The sequence below is a fragment of the Camarhynchus parvulus genome, chromosome Z, assembly GCF_901933205.1.
Source record: "Camarhynchus parvulus chromosome Z, STF_HiC, whole genome shotgun sequence".
NCBI lineage: Eukaryota > Metazoa > Chordata > Aves > Passeriformes > Thraupidae > Camarhynchus > Camarhynchus parvulus.
The window spans coordinates 53,309,828-53,331,895 of NC_044601.1; the positions used below are offsets into that span (position 1 = coordinate 53,309,828).

The 22,068-nt window shown below is 39.7% G+C and overlaps 1 protein-coding gene across 1 annotated transcript in view; it reads left to right on the top strand.

Annotated features, from left to right (window-relative positions):
* The first annotated feature begins 3,843 nt into the window (after positions 1-3,843).
* The window catches only part of LOC115915402 (chondroitin sulfate proteoglycan 4-like), a 37,115-nt gene continuing 18,890 nt past the window's right edge, over positions 3,844-22,068 (top strand). Inside the window, exons 1-6 of the mRNA XM_030968785.1 lie at positions 3,844-3,864; positions 9,144-9,307; positions 9,893-13,453; positions 14,324-14,794; positions 15,629-15,805; positions 21,613-21,811. Of these exons, the coding sequence (XP_030824645.1) occupies positions 9,179-9,307; positions 9,893-13,453; positions 14,324-14,794; positions 15,629-15,805; positions 21,613-21,811 (4,537 nt within the window). The 5' untranslated portion in view covers positions 3,844-3,864; positions 9,144-9,178. The remainder of the gene's footprint in view (positions 3,865-9,143; positions 9,308-9,892; positions 13,454-14,323; positions 14,795-15,628; positions 15,806-21,612; positions 21,812-22,068) is intronic.

A 22,068-nucleotide genomic window follows, 5' to 3' on the forward strand; every position in this document is an offset into this window, starting at 1 on the left:
AGTTAAATACTGTTTCATCTCATCTAAATTAACAGCTCCTTCAATTTTCCCAGAAGCTCTATTTCAACATTTTCATTTATAAGGCACTATTTACTTAAGGAGTTACAAGAAAAAAGGACTCCCTCTAGTGTCATTCCAGCCAACATCTTTGAGGATTTGTACGGACCACTGAAAGCTTGTGCTTGCTTTTGATGAGACAACAGAGCGTACAGACACAACTACTTTGTATCTGTGATACTAAGAATCTTTGATCCACTGCTGGGCACCTCCATTCAGGAAATCGGACTTCAGTGCTTTCCACCTGACACAGTGTAGCCAGTGTTCAATCTTTCCCATTATATTTATCCAGGAATGTCTGCTAAGTGTTTGTAATTCACCCACAACGGCAATTTCAGCATAATTTAACCAAATTCAAAGAAATAGGATAGAAGTTGTTTCAAAACATGTTGAGACCTTTGGTGGGGGATTTTTGTTTGTTTGTTCTTGGTTTTGCATTTTTTCCCCCTAATTGTCTGAAAGCCTATGGGAACCCTAAGAAAATCTTGTCCGCAGCAGCAAAGAGTATTATTAATTGAAAATTAAATAGGAACTAATCTTTAAAGTGGTTTCCAGTACCACATGAAAATCCTGTCTTCTCAGTGGAACCTTTCCCCAACCAAATAAAATAAAAAGAAACTGTTTTCTGTCTGTCAGATGCAAACAATCAGATCATCATTCTTAGGAAAGAATTGGTCAACTAGTTGCATGATTTTACACACTTGCACAGAACTATTCAGCACTGAGATCAACTACTGGATATGCAGCTGGCATATAGAAGCCATTCCATGACTGGGATTTTTTGTAGGCAACAAATCCTGCTTTTAAGCCATAATAAATCCTTGAATAATATATGCTAAATATTATAAAAAGGGAAAAAATTAAAACCCCAAATCACAGACATATGGGAAAAGCAGAAATAAAAAAGGAATAAGATTGATGGTGCTTAACAATGATGAAATATGGTTTAACAGGAATAGTATTTACCCAAATCTTTAACACATTTCTTTAGAAACCTATGTTCCACTAAAAGTAAGTAGGACCCATGGTTGGAAAATCCTAAATGACTTAAGAAAATGTGCCTTAAAGCTATAGCCATGTAGGCATTGCTCAAGATATGGCCTTTCTCTTTTCAGAAGTCTCAATGTTTGTTTTAAACATCCATGAAAAGTCACAGCACCACAGAACAGTTGAGGTGGGAAGATACCTCTGGAGCCTGTTCAGACCAACCCCTCTGTTCCAAGTAGGGCCACTGCAAGCTGTTGCTCAGGGCTGTGCCCTCTCAAGTTTTGGCTGTGAATAAAGATGGAGACCCTGCCTGAGCAACATGTTCTAGGGCTTTATCCCAAGCGTGAGGAGGATTTTTTGTATTTAAATGTGATTTCCTTTATTTCACTTTGGGCTTAATTGTGCTTGTACTTTCCTTGGGCCCCTGTAACAAGTCCTACTCCCTCTTTTCACATGCTCCCATCACCTGCTCATAGACATTGATAGAATAATGGATTAGATTCCCCTGAACTTCCTCTTCTCTTGGCTGAACATCGCAGCTCTGTCAGTCCCTTCTCTTCTCTGAGTCAATTGGCCTCAGAGTCAATTGCCTTTCTTTGGACAAAGGCAGATTTTAAATAAGCATACAAAAAAGAAGATTATTTTGTTTAAGGAAAGTATTAGTTCAGGGATTCCTGCCATTACTAACTAGAGACTGATTACATTTTTGTGACTGTACTGGTTGCTCTAACGTGAAATAGATTACCTAAAATAACTGCATCATATTCCCAAGTTTCATCCATTCATACCATGAATCACGAGGTATTTAAAAAAATACATCTCGTTCATATTTTTTCATATTCACAACGTTTTTGTAGCTCAGCCCAGCAACATTGTTTATTTATTTTGAACTCAGACCTCCAGTAGTGCTCTAGTCCAGCACAGATGTGCTCCTTGCTTGCACAGTGTCCTCCTGCATGTGCCTCACCAGGTGTGCACGTGATACCAGGGCCCTCATGCTCCCTATCTTGCTGTCTTTGCGTTTAGCCCCCAAACCCCTCTCATGTATGGGACACTCCTTTACCTACCTTGTGCCCCTCATTCAAGCACCTTGCTGCAGTATTTTTTTGACTACTACTTCTCAAGACCCACATTGCAAGTGATGCTGTCCCCTCTGAGATATAATCCAGTGACTTTCCCTGCAACCTTCTCTGCACAGGGTAGGGATAAGTTGAGACCTGCGCAACTCACGTAAATGATGCAAAGGCAAAACTTTCCCCCAGGCTTCCCTGTTGCAGCACAGGAGTTTGTTGATGCACATCTGCTTTTCCAGTATCAGTCATGCTATAAATTGTTATCCCACATTAAATCCTCTTTCTGACCTTCTTGTTCACATCTTAAATAGATGCTTTTTGCAATACCTTCTCCAGGTTTTCACGAATCTTTAAAGAGTGCAGTCTGAAGTAAATGAAGTTTTTCAGGCCTTTGAGATCTTTAATAAAGTTTTAAAGTGATATTTAGGGGAAGATCCCTCTCCATCTGGGCACAGATTCCCCCTGCTGTCACATACATTATTCTAAAACTGTAAAGATAGCAAAGCCTGCCAAAAATTTCTAAGGATCTAGACTAAATGCTGATTGCAAACCTCAAAGGAAGAGAAGAACCAGACAGCTGACCCAGAAAAGATATTCATGCCATCACCATTTTTTCTTCTTTTTTTTTTTTTCTTCAGTTTTGGTATCTCAGTTACTTTGCTTGCTTGGTGTCATATTTCAGTTCACAGATTCCAGTCCTATGTGTAAGGGAGCAACAAGTTAAAAAAACAACCGACCTGTTGAGACACATTGCAATGCACCCTGCTAGCTGATAAAATCACAGAAAATTTTATGACTGCAAGGCGGCTCCTGGCACGGATCATTTATGTAACTTAAGGCATGTCTGCATATTTGAATTAAGTGCGGTAAAGGCTTATAAATGACTGGCTGAAATGTGCTCTTTAAAAACGTTTCCTAAGGCGACAGTTCGTGCTTTTAAGCACAGGACTGCAGTGAGGAGGTGTGAACTGTATGTTTTTTCCTAATTTAGGACCTGTACTTGTTATAATCAGACCTTATCACTATAACTAACTTGGAGGACGTTGTAACCAGGTAGGGGTTAGCCTCTTCTCCCAGGAAACAGGATGAGAGGACATGGACTTAAGCTGTGCCAGGGGAGGTACAGGATGGACATTAGGAGGAATTTCTTCTCAGAAAGGGTGATTAGACATAGGAATGGGGTGCCAAGGGAGATGGTGGAGTCACCTTCTCTTGAAGCTGTTGAAGGAAAGGCTGGATGTGGCAGTCAGTGGCATGGTAGAGTTGTAACGGTGGTGTTCAGTCATAGATTGGCCACAGTTTCAGAGGTCTTTCCAGCCTAATTGATTCTACGATCATCTCAGCTTCTGAAACCAAATTGTTTGGTCTACCTGTAACATGTTTCTTTGCTAAAGCAGTGTGACGCATTTCTTTATGGACAGCATGCAAACACTCTGAAGGATGCAGATGCTCCAGCCAGCAGAGGGGAAGGTTTGGGGTACCTCAGAGCAGCCTCCCACTGCGACAGGCAGGCCACGGACACATAGGGTGCGCAGTGGGTGAGTACTGACAACAGCTGTAACCCACATGTGGGCAGGTCCCACCCGAAGCACGCTGTACCCACATCAGTGGGACAGCAGGTCCCACCCGAAGCACGCACTAACCCACAGCTGTGAAGGGCGCTCCCGGCTATGGGAAAGCACTGCCCCATCTCCCGTCCCAGGCCGGTGCTCCTGGAGCGGGGGCGGACCGGCGCAGGGGCTGCGCTGTAAGAAGGGCGGGAAGGAGGGGAGGAAGGCGGCGAGCGGAGGCCGTCCCGGGCGGCGGGCGGGGAGCAGGGGCCAGGGCTGTGACGCTCCCCGCCGCTCCCTAGGGCTGCGCCGCGGCCCCTCCGCCGCCCGGGATAGGGGAGCCCGGCCGGGCCGCGGCTCCGGCATGGCCGGCGCGCCCGCCGTGCTGCTGCGGCCGGCGCTGCTGGTGCTGCTGCTGGCCTCCGGCCGGCCCGCTCGCAGGTAGGGCCGTGGCGGGGGCCGGAAGGCACCTGCGCCCGCGGGGAAGGGGCGGCCCGGCCGCAGCCCCGGCGCCCGCGCTGCTGGGAGCGACTTGTGGCCGGTGTTCCCCCGAAAGCAGCAGCCCGACGGGGAGTGGCGCTGCCCCGTCCCGGTGGGGCGGCGTGGGCCGCGTGCTCGGGCCAGCTGCCACCGCAGCCCCTTGGCCGGGAGCGGGGCGGCGGGCGGGTGGCGCTGGCGGCGGCACAGGTGGTGGGACGGCGGGCATTTTGTGAGGGCGTGGTGTCCTCTTGCCTTGGAGTGAAGGCCGGGCTGTACGCTCGCGTGTGAGCTCGTCTTGTGCCTGCCTCCCCTCCTGCTGCAGAGACGCTGGGACCTGACGTAGACTTCCTAATAAAAGCGTGGATGCTTTGCAAGCAACGTAGATGTAAACTTTTCTCCCTCCACCTCCTATCATATCTGTAGTATGTCATGAGGAAAAGTGCTGAGGTAGAAACAGGAATATTCCCTGCAATTCCTTCCGTGCGCCTTGCGGAAAGTAGTAGTCCCGATGATAAGTATCAGCCAGGAGCTGCAGGTATCTGGGTTTTAGCATACAGCTTCGGCTGTCCTGTGGCTTTTCAAGACGGGCCAGGCACCTCACCAGCAGTGATGCACGTTAAAGTGCGCATCTTGGGCAGTCATCAAAACCATTGAAACAGCCAAAAACCTCTTGAGATACAACTTGAAGTACATTGCAATTTGAGCTTGAAAGACTGGTAATAAAGTTTATTGTATGTATTTTAAAAACTATTGGATTAGCACACAATTGAAGAAGTATGGTTTTCCATCCACCTTCATCCACCTTCTGTTCCTCGCTGCAATCCCATATGAGACAAACCAATTGCTGTAACATTCTTTAGAAATGTCGAATGGTCAGTTTCTGTGGTTGTGTGGCATCCGTTTCACTAGCTGAGAAGACTGGTTAGAAATGAACTAATATTTAATTGTAACCTAAAAAAAAATAGTTTTTACCTCAGAAGTTAATGAAAGGATTAAATTCAGATACTGTAAATGCAATACACCAATCTTTTCTTTCCATGAGAGAATTTCACTGATGGAGCTCTGAGTGATGTTCATCAGTTTTGTGAGTGAAGACTCTGCAGCCAGAGTGGATGGAGGAATTTTTTTATTCCTCATAGAGATGTCTCAGACATACTAAGGATGTCAGAAGATTTGACTGCCACTGAAATGTCAGCCTTTAGTAGTAGTAGCATTCTCTTAAATGACATGACAAAGGGTTTTGTGGATATTACTGATAGTGGTGTTAGGCCAACCAGTGCTTTATGGCTTGTTGTTAGAGTAGCGTCCTCTGTCCCTGGCACTGCGGGGAGTGCAGGTGCAAAGCCAGATAATACATTTCCAAACCACCTGGTAGGGATACACGCCTACTGCTTCTAGGTGAACCAACCTGTGATGCTCTGCTTGAGCTGCCTTCAAGCTGAGATTTGCTAGGCCATGTGGACTGACTGCACCACCAGGAGAGCTTGTTAAAATCCAGCTTTCTTCATTTACTCCAGGTGCTGTTACAGCTATAACCTCACTGAGAGGCAATCGAGCAAAAGGGAAGGAAACAGTCGAAGGCTGGGAAGGAAAAAAACCCATGAGCTTCTTGTAGGCAGTGCACTGAAATTAGGTTTTAAGTGGCTTTTTCAGCTCTTCAGTTTTCAGTGAGTTTCTGTAACAGAACCAGAAATTAAGATCAGCACTGTTCATTTCACATTCAGTGCTTTAACTACAGGACTGTCTTTTATCTGGGAGTCATAGAATGCTTTGGTTTGGAAGGGACCTTCAAACACTGTTTCTGGTGTGTAAAGCATTTGTAGATGCAGCATAGGGGTATTCTTCATTGTATACATTTTAGGTGAGTGTAAGAGGCTTACACACTCTGGTAGTGTTTGATTTAACCTCAAAATCTCGCTAAATTTTACACTGAAAAAGTGTGAATCAACCCTGAGAATTCCCTTTTGAATAATTGTTATATTTAGCCTTAAAGGGCTAAGTATTACCTATGAATCTGGCAGCTTCCCTTTCCACTTCCATTTTTCCTGTGTCTGTTATGTGCTGTTGATATCATCTATCAGCTTAGATAAGCTGACAAAAATGGAGGAATGTTTTTTCATTATGAAGTGTCCTGTTTTAATTCTTTGGAGGTTTTTTCACCTCTCATTCTGCTGCATTACTTTTGCTATTTGTCCTTGTAACAAAGCTTCATTAACCCAGCTCAGTGGGTTGAAATATCAGCACCATGTTTTGTAAGAGTGTAAGATTTGTAAGCAAACCATATTATGTATTCTGTGGTAATGGTGATGTTTTTCAGTCTCAACAGTGGAATTTGTTCTTATCTGTGATATGGCAAGTAATGTGTCAGGAAAAGAAAATTAAAATATGTTTCTGCTAGCTGCAAAAGAAATCATGCCAATGTACTGTAGGTGGTTCAAAATCTTGTTAACTGGTGGATCAGTGCCTACCTGCCCCACCTTCAGTGATGGTTTCTGACTCTAGGAGTTTTATGGAAGGCAGAAGGTTTAACTTAGATTTCTTTTTTTTCTTTCCAGAAAATTCATTTATAGTATAAATATTAAACTATTGCCCAGTGGTACTCTGCAAAATCTTGACTTCACAGCTTCATTCTACTTATTCTAAATTGCACTGAATAATCCATAATCTCTCTGCTTTTTCTTCCCCCAAAATCCAATATATGAATTTAGAATAATATTAAAAAAATATTTAACCTATTTCCTGTCCTATTAGTTAGTCCATATTTATACTGGACTATAAACAAATATTTATATTTGTCTCTAGTTATGTTATTCCACTACTTGCTTTAAAGAGGAGGTCTTTATTTACCCCACAGAAAAACATTTTTATGTACAACAATGGGTCCTCTCAGTGTATAAATTTAATCTAAAACCTGCAAGGTGTATTTGAGCTTTTTGACGAATGCTTCTTTTAAACTAGAAGCAAACCGCTGTTCCATTTGGGATCAGTTTTTCTAGGCACAGTGATGACTCTTTCTTTGGAAGAAATATATGTATTTCAGTAATGTAAAGACCTTCCCTGTGTTTCTCTGCATACTTAATATAACTTGATATTACATAGTTGTTGGCTGTGGGTTTTGCTGAAATCTTGTTCTTGGGAAAGCTACGTAGAATTCTTATATATCCTATAGCAAATCTTTAGATACTATTATTGATTGTTATTTCATGAATGAGCTAATAAATTAGGTCTTTGATTTGGTACTCTGCACAGAATCCAGTTCAGAGTCAAAGTCACACTTTATAGGAGTTGTCAGAGTGTATTAGATTAAGCAAGGGGACAGCTAATGTAGGAACTGGAACATTTAAACCTCAAAAGTCCTCTGCAGTAATGCTTGATTTTAAAATGAGAAAAATATTTCAGAATGAAGCTAAAAACTGCAAAATAAATATTTAACTGGTGGTGTTCTTACAAGCTGTATCCAAACACAGCTGAAAGCATCATAAACTTTGGCAGATGGAATTTGAAAATAGATATGTCTGGAAAAAAGAAAAAGGTCAAGGATCAGCTTGAAGGAATCAAAGCTTTTACTAAATCCTCCTTAAGTACATCAAGAACAAAAGCCCTGCAGAGGGTCAGTGCAGCCAGTTGATAAAGTTACTAGTATAAAAGAGGCACTCAGAAAGGGCATGGCTGCTGCAGAGAAGCTAAACTAAATGGTATTTACTGCTAATTGGGAAGATTCCCAAACTGAATTTCTTTTTTTGGGGTGGTGGAAGGGGAGGAGAGGCATTGACCTAAAAAAACTTGGTGATGAAATAATTTGCTTGCTAAGGGTAATATCTGATCTCATGCTTAAACTCCCTGGTACCTGAAGCCTGGATGGTGGCCGATTTTATGCTAATATTTAAAGCAAGAATTACCAGGGGCTGTAAGCCTGACATCCATAACTCAAATTTGTAGGTATTGTAACAAAGGATAAAAGATGCACAAGTGAGATGGATCGATTTTTAAGAAGTCTATAAGATTTCTTTAAAGAGTTCCTTAAAACCCCCTTGGAGTTTTCTTGGTGGGGGTGGCAAGTTGACCAAGATTTAGAGTTTCAAAAGACTTTTTATGAAGTTTGCTGCCAAAGGCTTTTTAGCATTCATTGGAGTGCAGGGCTCTGTATATTAAGTAATTGATTAAATAGGAGGAATGGTAGATGATTGATATATTTTTTATGTGTCAGAGGGAAGTTACCAGCAGAATTTTGGAGGATTTGGTTTTTGGATCTGTTGTGTTGTTCAAAATAGAAACAATGGGGATGGAAAAAGCAGTGAGCAGTCACATGAAAACTCTTACTGATGTTACTGTTCCTCAGAGCAGAAAAGAGGGGAGAATCAATGAAGGAAGCTTGTTCAGATTTGAGTGAGTGGCCACCAGGATGGTGGGGTGCTTGGAAGTTGCATACAGGAAACAAGAGGGCACTTATGCCTGGAAAAGAGGGATGAAAACATCTGAAAATGACAAAGGTGGCAGGAGACTTGTGGGTCTTCTCTGCAGAGATGACATAGATTGTCTCTGATGGAGATGTAAGAGCATGTTGAAGATGAAAATGTGTCCGAAGAGAAACCAGAATTTCTCTACTTCATAGAGAAATTCTGTTGCAACTCTAAAATAGACTGGATGTGACAAGCTCAGGAAAAGACCAGAAACAAAGAAACAAAAATTAAGGAGTATTTGAAAGAAATTATTCAGTATAATTGCATGGTTCTTACCATTCCAGTCATCACTTTTGGAGATAAGAAAGCTGGGCTGTATTCATCCCTTGCCCATTCTGGTATGGCCATTGGGCTCTTATTAAATTGCTTGGACTGGTGAATTTGATATCTGAGATTTATTTTCATTTGTATATGCGTAAGTATGTAGATAATAATAGAAATTGTTCACATATATATGGGTATGAATGAGAAAACATTTTTTTGTGTGTGTTTGTGTGTGATTGAGTTTCCTATTTATTTTCGTTTATTTCTTTCAGTATCATTTTATGGTGGTAGCTTTGTGGAGGTGAACATGGCAGAGGCATCCCCTCAGACATCCTTACAGTTGCAGTTTCGAACAAGCCAGCCACAGGGACTGCTTCTTCTTGCAGCTGGGAAGACTGATTATTGTTTAATGGAACTGCGCTCAGGATATGTACAGGTATGCTTTATAACTGTAGCTAAAAATTATGTGTAGCCTGTGCTTATCAGAGTTTTTCTTAAGGCTGTTATCTATAACAAGATATCTAAACAAGTTGCTGTTCAGAGAAATTGAAAAGTCACTTAATATAATTGATAATTTCAAAGTATGGCTTTTATTATAGTTATATCTCTATAGCCTTTGAGATCTCTAGATCTTAAAATCAAGATCGTTGTGTTCAAAGCATGAGGTTCAGCAAAGACAGAATTTCAGATTTGATGATGTTAGCATTACAGAAAATGCTTGGATCTGAGTAATTGTATTTCTGCAAGGTAAGTTTTTGAAAGATCACTTTCGGTTGGGCTCTCACGAGTTGTTTCTAGTAAAATTGCAGTGGAGTCTGTTGCTTCTTCTGCAGTTATTCAAACATCTGTGAAGACAAGTAAATCTACATAGAATTTTATTAGGATTTTATTTTTTCAAATCTATTTTGTAAATTATATGGTTAGTGTGAAAAGATATGAAAATTAATGTATTACCTATATCTTAATGTATGATTGTGAATATAATTTTGGATTTTTATAGTTAAAATTCTATCTCTTGCAGTTGAGAATTAACTTTGGTATGGGAGAACAAGTACTGCATTCTCAGCAAAGATCTCAGCTGAATGATTTGGCTTGGCACCTGGTTGAACTGCATCATGAACATGATAATGTCACATTGGTAATTGATAAACATGATAGAACTAGTGCAAAAATGCCTGGAATTCTTTACGAATTAAACATTGATTTTGGATTCTACATAGGTGGTACTGGTAAACTTCATGTTCCCTACCTTTTTGGAGCACTACCCAGTTTCCGAGGATGTATTGATGGTGTGTCATTCAATCAGTTAGACATTCTGATGCCTCTGAGACCTTCTCCTGGCTTCAAAAACATCCATGAAGTTTCAGTGGGGTGCAGTGATGAATTCTTTGCAGGTGAAGAAGAACCCATTAGTTTCTTCAGTTCCAGGTCCTATATTTCTTTCCCATCATGGAGTGTGGACAGCGAGGGAATCTTCGAGTATGCTTTACAAACCTCAGCTGCATGTGGCTTGCTGCTTTACCAGCCTGGGCAAGCAGGAGATTTCATTGCGATGGAAATGGAAGATGGTTTAATTAAAGCTTATGTTGGAAAACATGAAAGTAGAACCCATCTTTCTTCTCATAGGTCAGTCAATGATAGTCGTTGGCACTACATCAAACTGAAATTTACTGCAGAATATTTGCAGCTAACATTGGATGAGGAAACTGTGAAAAAGTCATTACCTCCCCAGGGTAAGTTGCCTCTTCTGAAGGGATCCTTCTTTGTAGGTGGTGTAGATGACAGCATACGATCAGAAGTGATGAAGTTAATCTCAGTATCTAGGAAGTACGCCAGAGGAGGATCCTTCAAAGGCTGCTTAAGGAACCTGAAAGCCAACTCAGAAAAGAAATCACTGAAGAATGTTCTAGTAACTAAGGACATTTCAGCTGGATGTGAACTGCCAAGTTCTTTTAAAGCAAATCTTTCTTTAGAGACAGCTGAAAAAAACCCTCCTGTGAAAGCAGCTCCTGTATTTGCCATTTCCCATGAAAGCTCAATTTCTCTGGGCAAGGAAGACAAAAGCCACCTTTTAGTTCTGAGTAACTTGATTGTGCTAGAGGGTGAACAGGCTTCACTTGAATCTAAGCATATTAAAGTTAACTTAGACTTTCAGAAATTAGGAATTAATCAGTCACAAATTCTTTTTGATGTAAAGAAACCACCCTCTCATGGACACTTGAAACTGAATGTTGAACCATTGCAGGAGGTAAATACATTTGCTATGCAGGATGTATGGCAAGGGAAGATTCTGTATGTCCATGATGGCTCTGAGGACACTTACGATTATTTTAATTTCTCCATTTCTGCCAGCAGTGAGAAGATTGTGCCTCCATATTTGCAAGGAAATGAGCAGCATATGTTTAGCATTACTGTTACTCCGGTAAATGATGCACCTGAGATCATACTTCCTGAGGGAAACTTGCTTCTTCTCTTAGAGAACTCAAAGAAGCGTTTGACTAATGACCTGATAAAGGTTCTAGATGAAGATACAGATTCTGTGGGCCTCAGACTTTCAGTGCTTGGAAATCTGAATGCAGATGCAGGATTTTTAGAAAATTCAAGGCATCCTGGAAAAGCTATCACTACTTTTTCTAATGAGGATTTAGACAACGGCACTGTTTACTTTGTCCACACAGGTGTCAGGAACTCAAGGATTGTTCTCAGGGCAAGTGATGGTGAGAAGGTGAGCAACACTGTTGTGTTACGTGTCATGGCAGTTCCTTTGGATTACAGAGTTGTCAACAACTCAGGAATAAATCTCCTCCAAGGTGTTACAGCTCTTATAAGACCTAGGCATCTGGCAGTTGAAACAAATGCTGTCCTCCAGGAACTGGAGATACGGTATGAGATCACAGAGCCACCTCACTTTGGTCAGGTCCAAAGGCAGCATTCAGGGGGGGTATGGAAGCAAGTCAACTCTTTTTCTCAGCGGTCTCTTCAGCGCAGCCGGGTGAGATACTGTAGCACTTTTAAAGACATTCAGCTGGAAAACATTACCGACCAATTTAAGTTCAAAGTTAGCATAGGAAACAGAATAAGTGATGAGCACACATTTCCAATCAGAGTGAAATGGTTAAGGTACAATCTATTGAAACATGCCCCTCTAGAAATTGAAAAACCAAAAAAGAAGTACTTGAATTCTGATAATCTGTTTGCTGTGATTGCAGATCTAGAAATACCTGAAGATGAGCTTCGTTTCAAACTTCTGTCCCTACCAAAGAATGGACAGATAGTGCTTAATGACCAGGCTTTGAAAGAAGGTTCAGTCTTTAGCCAAAAAGATATTACTGATCAAAAAGTGGCATATGAATTAATCAGCCAGTACCATGAAGGCTATGATTCATTTAGATTTCTCATTTCTACAAAGTATCTGGATTCAAATTTCTATGACTTTGAAGTCTACATCAAATCAGATTTGAGAAACCTTATTTTGACTAACAACGGCCTTAATGTTATTGAAGGGGAAGGAGAATTAATAACAAGCACAAAACTATTTGTGCAAACACCAGATAATAAAACTTTCCAATATGAAGTTATACAGTTTCCTAAGCATGGGAAATTAAAATATACTAATTTTTCTGGTTCATTCGAGAATAATGACAATCTTACAACTTTCACTAATAAAGATATAACTGATAAGTGCCTTATGTATGTGCATGATGATTCTGAGACGATGTTTGATGAACTTCTTGTCCGAGCTTACAGCAAAGAGTTGGGAAAGGGGGCAAACTTTGATCCAGAAGTAAAACCTTTGTCAGTAGAAATCAGATTCCATATTTCTGTCCAGCTGAAGAATGATGAGAAGCCAGTTCGTGTAGTTGATAAGATATTTGACATAGTGAGAAACGGACAGCGATTATTAACTTTGGCAGATCTTTGCTATCATGATCCTGATTCTGATTTTGATGATGGACAGTTGCTATATACTAGGCGTGGTATTTCCAATGGGGACTTGGTGCTAACAAATGATACTTTGCATAGACTCTACCAATTCAAACAAGTGGACCTGGAGCAAAAGCAAGTCCTGTTCATACACCATGGTGCAGATTTTGGGCGTTTTGTGCTTTTTGTGACAGATGGCAAGCACTATACTTCTTTGCTTCTGGAAGTGAATGCCACCGATCCTTATGTTAAGTTGGTAAATAATACAGGATTGTTGGTTCAAAAAGGGAAAGAAGAAACTGTTTCAACAGCTATCCTCAGTGCTGCTACAAACCAAGACATAAGAAATGATCATGAGCTTACATACAAGATACTCTCTTTCCCAAAATATGGAAGAATATATGTGAATAATGTATTAAAGGATTCGTTTACTCAGCTTGATCTGATAAAGGGACATGTGAGCTACAGACATGATGACAGCAACAACCTTATTGACGCATTTAACTTTACAGTCCATGCTGGAGATGTCCGTCTGGATGCTGGACTACAGGTTCGTGTGTACTTGGAAAGTCATCAGCAGCCACCAAGGATTGTGAACAAAAACAATCTCTTGGTTGAAGAAGGAAAACCAGTTAAAATCAGTAAAGGAAAACTGCAAGTATGTTAACTGTGTTGTCTATTCCTCCAATCTTGTACTAAGTTTTCCTCAGTTTTTTAGCTGTTGGCAGTGTCTTTAGTTTGTGTCTTCTCTTCCTTAACTCCTTTTGATTACCACTAATATGACTGCATTCTGGGTGCTTAGTTCAGGAGAGACTGACACTAGCAAGCTTCCATTTTTAGGAAGGAAAATTGATCATGTTAAAGAAAATACTGGCCATAGTTTTTGACTCTATTACATATTGGTGCATAAGAAAATTATCATTAGGAGATTCTCCATGTATATTTTTGTCTTAGGTGTAACAGTTATTTGTACTCCATGTAATTGGTCTTAATTGAGCTGATGGGAAGGAAGAAGGGTTTTTTGGGAATGCCAAGGAAGAAAGGGGTTTTTTTAAATTTAATTTGGAGCTAGCCCAGTTAAAATCGTTTGAGAGTGACATCCAAAAGTTAAAAAAAATAAGTCACAAACCTGAGGCCATTTCTGTTTGATTAATGCTTCTCTGCCCAATTTTTGTGTGTAGCCTTCCAGGAACCACCGCGAGAGGGCTCTGGCTGCACGTTGCTGAAATCCTGAATTCCTTGTTTCAGGCAGGGATCTGTAGATGTGAGGCCAGTAGTTAATTATGCAGTATGTTCCTTTTAAAAACTTACAGAACATATTTGGGGTTGCAAAATGGCTCCCATGCAACCTTTATTTAACATGTGTCTACTTAAAGTATTATATTGTTTTGGGAACTGTGTAACCCAACTAAGTACCAGTTTAGTTAGGTAGACAATCCCAGAATTAAAAGTGAAAAATTCAGAAGAGAATTATAGAATTTCTCCCACTTCCACTTGAATAATTTTGGGATATGTTCTTGAATTGAAGGTTGTTCATGAAAATAGTCCTCCATCTGAGATTGTGTTCACAGTAAGACAGCTTCCCATACATGGATACATTCGGAAGTTTTCCTCGGAAGAAAGTTATCTCAGTTCTAACCAAAGGCCAGCTTTGAGCTTCACACAGCAAGATGTCGACGAGGGCAAAGTTCAGTATGTGCAGACAGTTTCTGACCAACTACATGACCATTTTTTTCTGGATGTGACCAATGGTGTCAGAACAGTGAGTGGAATAGAGATCTCTGTAGACATCATCCCCAGAATGATTCCACTGGAAGTACAGAACTTTACAGTATTTGAAGGGGGCTCAAAAGCCCTACTGGAAGACTATCTAAAAATTTCTAGTAGACACTTTGCAGGACTCAGCTGTGAATTCATTTTAACTGAGCAGCCAAAACATGGGTATGTTGAAAACTCTCGTGTTCCTGGAATAAAGTTAGCCACATTTACCAGAAAACAGGTAATGTCTTCAGATCTTCTTAGACATAGTCTTGATTAATTATTTGCTTTGCTGGAAGCTGTGGGATTTTGTGAGAGGTAGTGAGATACAGGAGTTTGAGCTTTATTCTGGCCTTGAGTTAAAGATCTTTCTGTTTTTTCTATCTGGTCATTTGGAGTGGGGAGGGAGTCTGCCTTGTTGTGGTGAGCCACATCACTTCCTTGATGGCGCTTTTGGCACAGACTAATGTACTGTAGCCACAGTAGACTGATGGGCCACTCACATTCAGGCAGAGTTGTAGATACTCTGGAAATGTGAGACTTTGGGTGCATTTTTAAAAGACCAGAGGAAGTGCTATGTAGATTGAACAAGTAGAAAAGTGGGGAAAAAAGTAATTTTTAAGGTAATTTCTTTGCTCACAGATAGCCACTATATGCACATTTTAAGGTAATTTCTTTGCTCACAGATAGCCACTATATGCACAATGTGCTAATTTTCAGTAATTTAGCTCCAAGAAGCAAGATGGTATCATAGGTCACCATCTACTACTAGCACTGTGTTCAGTTTATAGATTCCAGGAAACATTGTTAAATATAGTGGGGTTGGATTTCCATTTTTGCTTCAGGAGGAAGGAAAGAATGCCAAGACTGGGAAGATATTCTGACTAGAGGAATGGACAGATGAGCAGTAAAATTTACTGTTGTGAATGGAGCAAAGATAGAGGTACAATATGATATTACAGCATAAACAAAATGTTCATACAATAAATACAGAGAGCTATGACTAGGATCTTTTTCAATGTGACATTTATTTTCTTCTAGCCTCTTTAGTTTTTCAGCTTGTTATATTTTTCAGGTGGAACAAGAATTAATCTACTATGTTCATGATGACAGTGAAGAACCGATGGACAGTTTTACTGTTATAGTAAATAACACAGAGTTGTGGAAACAGAGTTTACCCCGAGCTGTGTTTGTAACTGTTACTGCAGTAAATGATGAAGCTCCTGTTGTAAAAGTAAACAAAATTCTTCAGGTATGCTTTTCAACCTTTTGAAGTGTTAAAATAATTCCATTAGTTCTGATGCCATTTTTAATGCACCTTCATTAACAGGCTATTAGGTTTGTATCTGGTAGGATAGCCAGTGTAATATGTAGTAGTCCTTGGGTTTAGGGAAATTAATGCTAATGAAAGGAGGCAGTACATAGATTATTTGTATCTAGGAAGGTTTTAGACATGGAGAACTCCTTTGGCTGTTGTAAAGTTTATCTAGATGTCTGAATGAGCATGCTTTTAATCTTAAAGTTATGTGAAGTCTCTTGGACTGATGTAGGGCTTCTGAGGGTGGATGGCTTGCACCTGGATGTTTGTTATATTTTTGTGTTGTTTGCTGAGGTATCTTGAGGACTGTTAATGAACATGTAACTTAGAAAAGTACCAAGAATATGATGATGAGAATGCCAGCTTTTCACTATTGTATTTGCTCAGCTTTCCAACCCTATGCCTCTTGCCATGAAGTGTGCTAAAGGGTCAGACCTGCTGAAGTACATTCTACTGCCTGCTTTTGTCCAGATATGCTAGTAGGATGGGACAAGAGAGAATTTATTATGTGTTGGATATCTCTTACACAAAGCAGGAGTGGTTCCCTTTTAAAAAGTTGCAAATAACATAATGCAGTCTGGTGGAAATCTAGGGTCATCAAAATATTAGTCCAATCACTGAAGCTATTACTTCACAATATCACAGTGTGATACTGTGAGCTAAGAAAAAACATGTTAACTTTTTTTAAACTGCCTTCCCCCCAGAAAGTCCTGAAGAAAATTTTAAAGTTACCTTTAGCTAATGCTACCTTTTGCTCTTAATAACAATTGCTGACTTTTTTAATCTACAGATCTTTGAAAAGTTATCTACCACTACAGAAGTGACTACTGTCACTTCAGTTTCAGTGCATTTTTAGATTGATTAATTAATTAATTTGTTTGTTTATAGTATTTAAACCAGGACGTATTTGTATAGTATTTTTTTGTGTTACGATAGCAGTCAGTAATGAGAACCATTTTAGTAAAGACGCTGTGCCCAAAAAGCCCCCCACACGTAAAGACTTTCAATCTGAGATCTGATGAGTAAAAACAAATTAAGTGACTTCAAAAAGCAGGATGAAATGAACATGGTCAGCTAAGTGGTCACCAGCTGGAAGACATCAATGTGGAGAAGGTATTTAGGAATAGGCTTGAAAGAAGATAAGCAGGATATTTTGAAGCTGCAGTCATTCCCAGTGCTCTGTGTTGCAGTTTATAAATGGGTGGTACCAAAACATGCATTTAATTTTATGTAGTTAATTGTGTATTGGAGAGGGAGAGTGTATTACTCTAAAGATGATGATAACCTTGTATATTTCACATCTTTTCATATGAGAAAATACATAATTTTTACAGCTTCACTGTGAAAGCAGATAATCTGCAGATGCCCACAACAGGAGAGAGCCTGCCCTGTGCAGAGACTGCTGGCAGAAGGGCAGACTGCATTGACAAACATTTGGGTGGCACAGAGCAAAATCTTCCCCGTTTTAAGTAATCACAGTGGTACTCTACAGACATCAGCATAGCATGCAGCAATCTTTATCTAGTCACAGAGAAGAGAGCACCATGTTCAGCCAAGTTTTTTGGGATCTCTGTTCTGGTGCATTGTTGGCATTAAACTGTCAGCATTGAACTGCTGGAATTGCAGTCTGTTAACAGACCTAAGGCTATGTAGTGCACTGCAATGCAGCTTATGGATTTTTCTAAAAATATCTGTGAATCTAGGCTTCCCAAGAACAGGATTAACAAAGCTTCGCCTACCCTGAGCTGGTCCTCTCTACTGGGGAGGCAGTCTGTGTACTAGAACCAGGATGCTGCATTTGTGCCTGTGGTTCTGCTAATGCAAAAGCTATTGTTGAAAACTCAAATTTGTATCTGTTGTGGGTGGCTACCATTATGTACACATATGGTAGATTCATGTGCAATCTAAAACGAATTTGGCAGGCAAGTTATCTGATGGGAGGAATATGCTAAGATGAGTCTTCCTCAAATCAAGCTTGCACATCCTCAGTGGATGGAAGAAAATGGGTTTTTATTAGTTCTGCTAATTATTGAGGTGAGATGGGCATTCCTGTGTAGGGTGATGGTGGCTGGCTCCACGTTCAGCCAAACAGTCTGTGCTCCTCAAGAACATTGCTAGTGTTAGATACTGAATTACAGACAATGTTGCTTTTAAAAATTCAGTAGCTCTTTTATCTGTTTTGTAAGGGTGGAAATGTACAAAAGTATAAAATGACTGACCACTACTGTGAAAACAGAAGTCTCCTAGAACTTTTGGAGTTGACTGAAGTTTAGGACCTCAGAAATTTTGCAGATCGCAATATAAAGAGTCAGAAAGAAATGCTGAATGATTAAAAATACAGGCTAGGATATGGCATCTGCTGCTGAGAAGTAGCTTTTGTGAAGAAGTACATGTCAAGGGGTGAAGAGGCCAGTGATGTTGGTGTGGGCATGTGAAAGTTAATTTAGGCCTTTGGGCTTCTGTCCAAACGCAAGAAACTTTTGGGTGTGTGCACACATGATGAATGAGTCTAACTCTAGCTTCCTCACTTCAGAGACAGCCATAACATCCCTTCTTCAAACAGCCTTGTCTATTGCTATCAATGTTATGAGCACCAGGGGGGAGTTTCAGAGTGACAGACATCCAACCATTTTGGGAATTTTTCTCTGTTTTTTTTTCTAGGAAGCAAAAGTAAATGAAGGTTTAAGGTGTTTTGGTTTTTGTTTTTTTTTCCCTGTCTCAGAATTTATGGCATAACATCTGAGATGCAGAAATTTTTACTGTCCTGAGAACTTCTGTAATGCATTTAATTTAAATCCTTTCCATTGGAGCAAATTTGTGAGATGTATTTTTATTTAGAAACTTAAATTATCACCATTTTAGATATAATTTCTTAAAAATTCCACAGGTTCCATGGACTTTTTTTTCTGGAATGGGAATGGGTGAAGGAAAAAGGATGTTTTGAAGAAAATCACTGTTCTGGCATTATATGCTGCAGTTATATGTGTTTAAATACATGGGTGGCAATGCTATGAAGTTACTGTATTCTCCTGTTGCCACAAGAGGGCTATATTTTCCTGGAATTAGATTTTTTAAAAAATGCACACATTTGAACTGATTATTTTTGTTGTTTTCTCTAAGTTGCTGTCTTAAGTGTTAAAATGTGAATAAGACTGTCTGGTAGAATATGTGGCATGCAAGGAGATACTGATGAGCTGAATCCTGTAAGTAGAGCAGAATAAATAATTTTACATCAGCAAGGTCATGAACCTTTTTTTGGACTATGCCTGTGGAATATGTTAGGCGCATAAAAAATCAGCATCATGCTACATCATGGAAGTTCAGATACAGTCTTCATGGTGCTCTTCAGGGAGATTTTGATCTCAGATATGAAAAATAATGTGCTTGTAACATTCTTGCTGTGTTCTCAGTGTTTGCTTCCCTATGGTTCTTTTCAACTCTTAGATCTCCTTTCATTCTTCAAGGATCATGTTGCAGGCCATGTATAGTACTTAAAAAGTGTTAAGTGGTAGTGTGCTGAGACAACAGAATTAAATACTGACATTACAGAAGAAACTGTTTTCTATAATTAGAAATTTTAATTTTTTTTCCTTTAGTAAGGAAAATAACTTGAAATTTAGTGAGTCATTTGTAATAACATGTGTCCATTATAATTTCTTATTTTTTTGCATATTCTGTATATGACCTTTTATTTTCTTCATAGAATTATCTACGCAAGTACTACTGAGATGAATTAAAAGGTCTCAGTACAAAACCTTTGACACTGATGTGCTTATTTGGTGCCACTCACTAAGTCACCATGTGCTGTTAGTTGTTGTTCTGTGCCGTAAGTGTCATTCTTTATCAAAATTGAATATTAATAATTATGTTACAGCAAAATACATATTTCAGGGGAGAAAATAACTATTTGCTAGTTGAAAGGAGTTTTCTATTATAAACTTACTTTTCAAAATTCTTCTGATTAGGAAAAAAAAACCTTCATTTTAGTATCTCTTTTTCTATGGCACATATTTTGTGACAGTGTAGAATGAAATCTTTCCTCTGTTGAAGTGTGGTGGCACAAATTTCAGTCTCTTAAAAGGTTTTCTTTCATGGTTCATGTTAAAAAGTAGAATTAATACTTACTGAATTGTGATTGCTGATTTTTGGCTTTGGCAGAGGTAAAATGCTCTTTGCTAAGGATCATTTGTCCCCTTCAACCATTTGGTGTGATGTTACTATGAGATATTTATTAAATGTACTTAGACTTGTAGGAAGACAGGGAGGAATGATGCAGGGAATGTGTTTTGAAGCTCAAGCTGAGGTATTTAAAGGTTTAGGTTCTTAAGATTTTATGCTATGTTATAAATTGTGTATGGAAATAATTGATATTGATGTAGTGAATATTTTAGAAATTTCACTTCATGTTGAGATAAATATGTATGGTTCTTTGTTAGCATTTCTGTCTGTATTTCCAGATATATACAGCAGAGATGAAGAACAAAATGGCCATTTCTTATCCTTTCTAAACAAGAAATTACCCAATCAGATAGGAATGAAACCCAGAGAGCAGTCCTTTCTGCTTGAAATAAGGGATCTTAAAGATGATCTAACTCCCCCTGCCATGGGCAGGAACACCTCCCACTAGACCAGGCTGCTTGAAGCCTTATCCAGCCTGGCTTTGAACACTGCCAGAATTCAGGAATCCACAACCTCTTTGGGCAACCTGTTTCAGTATCTCACCACCATCACAGTAAAGAATTTTATCCTAATACCTCATTGAATTTCCGCTCTTTCAGAGTGTACCCATTCCTTCTTGCCCTGGCACTCCACTTTCTGTCAGAGAATCTCTCTCCAGCTTCCCTGTAGGCCCCCTCAGGTACTGGAAGGTGTCTGTGAGATCCTCACACAGTCCTCTCTTCCCCAGGCTGAACAGCCCCCATTTTCTCAGCCTGACTTCATAGAAGGGGTGCTCTAGTCCTTTTATCAATCTTGTGGCTCTCCTCTGAAATTAGACTTAGAATTTGCTCCAGCTTTAGATTTACCAGAAGTAAATAATGGTTTTTATACCATCTTTCTAAAAACTAGTTAACTATTTTTCTGCAGTTGTAACCTGGTAAATGGTAGGCAGCTGTTGGAGGCATTGCTTGTTTCACCTCCCTGAGTGCTCTGACTGAGTGTCTCTCGGTTTTTTAGTGCACTAAAAAAGGGCCTTTAGTGCATTTTGCTAGAAGAAAATAGTGCAGCTACAAGAACTCTCCCATTTGTATTAGAGTTCGTGCTGTCCCCAGGCTGTTGTTCTTTCATCTTTTCTGCTGGTGAAAGTAGAACATATTCAGTGCCTTACCTGCTGTGAAATACATGACACTAATATTCATGTGTATGTGTTGGAAAGCAATTCCTTGACTCAGTTATCATAATACAATTTTTGTTATGTTTCTGAGAATTTAGAGCTCTTGCACTCCAACTGTCTGAAACTCTTAACTGGTGTAGGATGTGTTTGCTTGTATTATTTCAAGGTCTTGTATTTTGCAGACTATTTGTCAGGATGAGCTGTGCCAGTCTGTGATCAGAGATTTGGATGGACAGTTAGGAAACCTATTATAGCTGTGACTGTTGCACAGCACAAATCTTTATTCTTCCTTTTTCTTGGAGTCATGTGTCATCCATCCCTGTCCCTCATCTCCTGTTGCCCCACTTTTCTTTTGTATGCATTTTCTTTCTTTATTTATTTCTTTTTAAAATTATTTTTGCTTTTCTAGGTCTGGGTGGGTTCAGTCACAGAAATAACTATTGATGACCTCTGTGCAGAAGACAAGGACTCCTCACCATCAGAACTGGTGTATTCTATTACTCCACCTACCAATGGACACTTGGCTCTGAAGTCTTCTCCAAACAAGAGCATCCTTACTTTTACCCAGGCTCACATAATTAAAGGGCAGCTGGTATTTGTACACAATGGTATGTGATTTCAAAAATAACACATCTGATAACAGAATAGTGCTCCTATTCAGTATATTTGTGTTTATAATCCATTAAAAATCCCATTGTAATGTCACAAAGATCTTGGAACACTGGTTATGTGAAGTATTATACACTGGTTATACATGATCTCTAAAACTAAACAAGATGTCTGATGTCTGCTTAAATGTGTGCTCACTGAGAAACCTTGGTGTTCTTGTGATTCATTAGATAGCAGCCTTCTTTCTGAAAGCAGT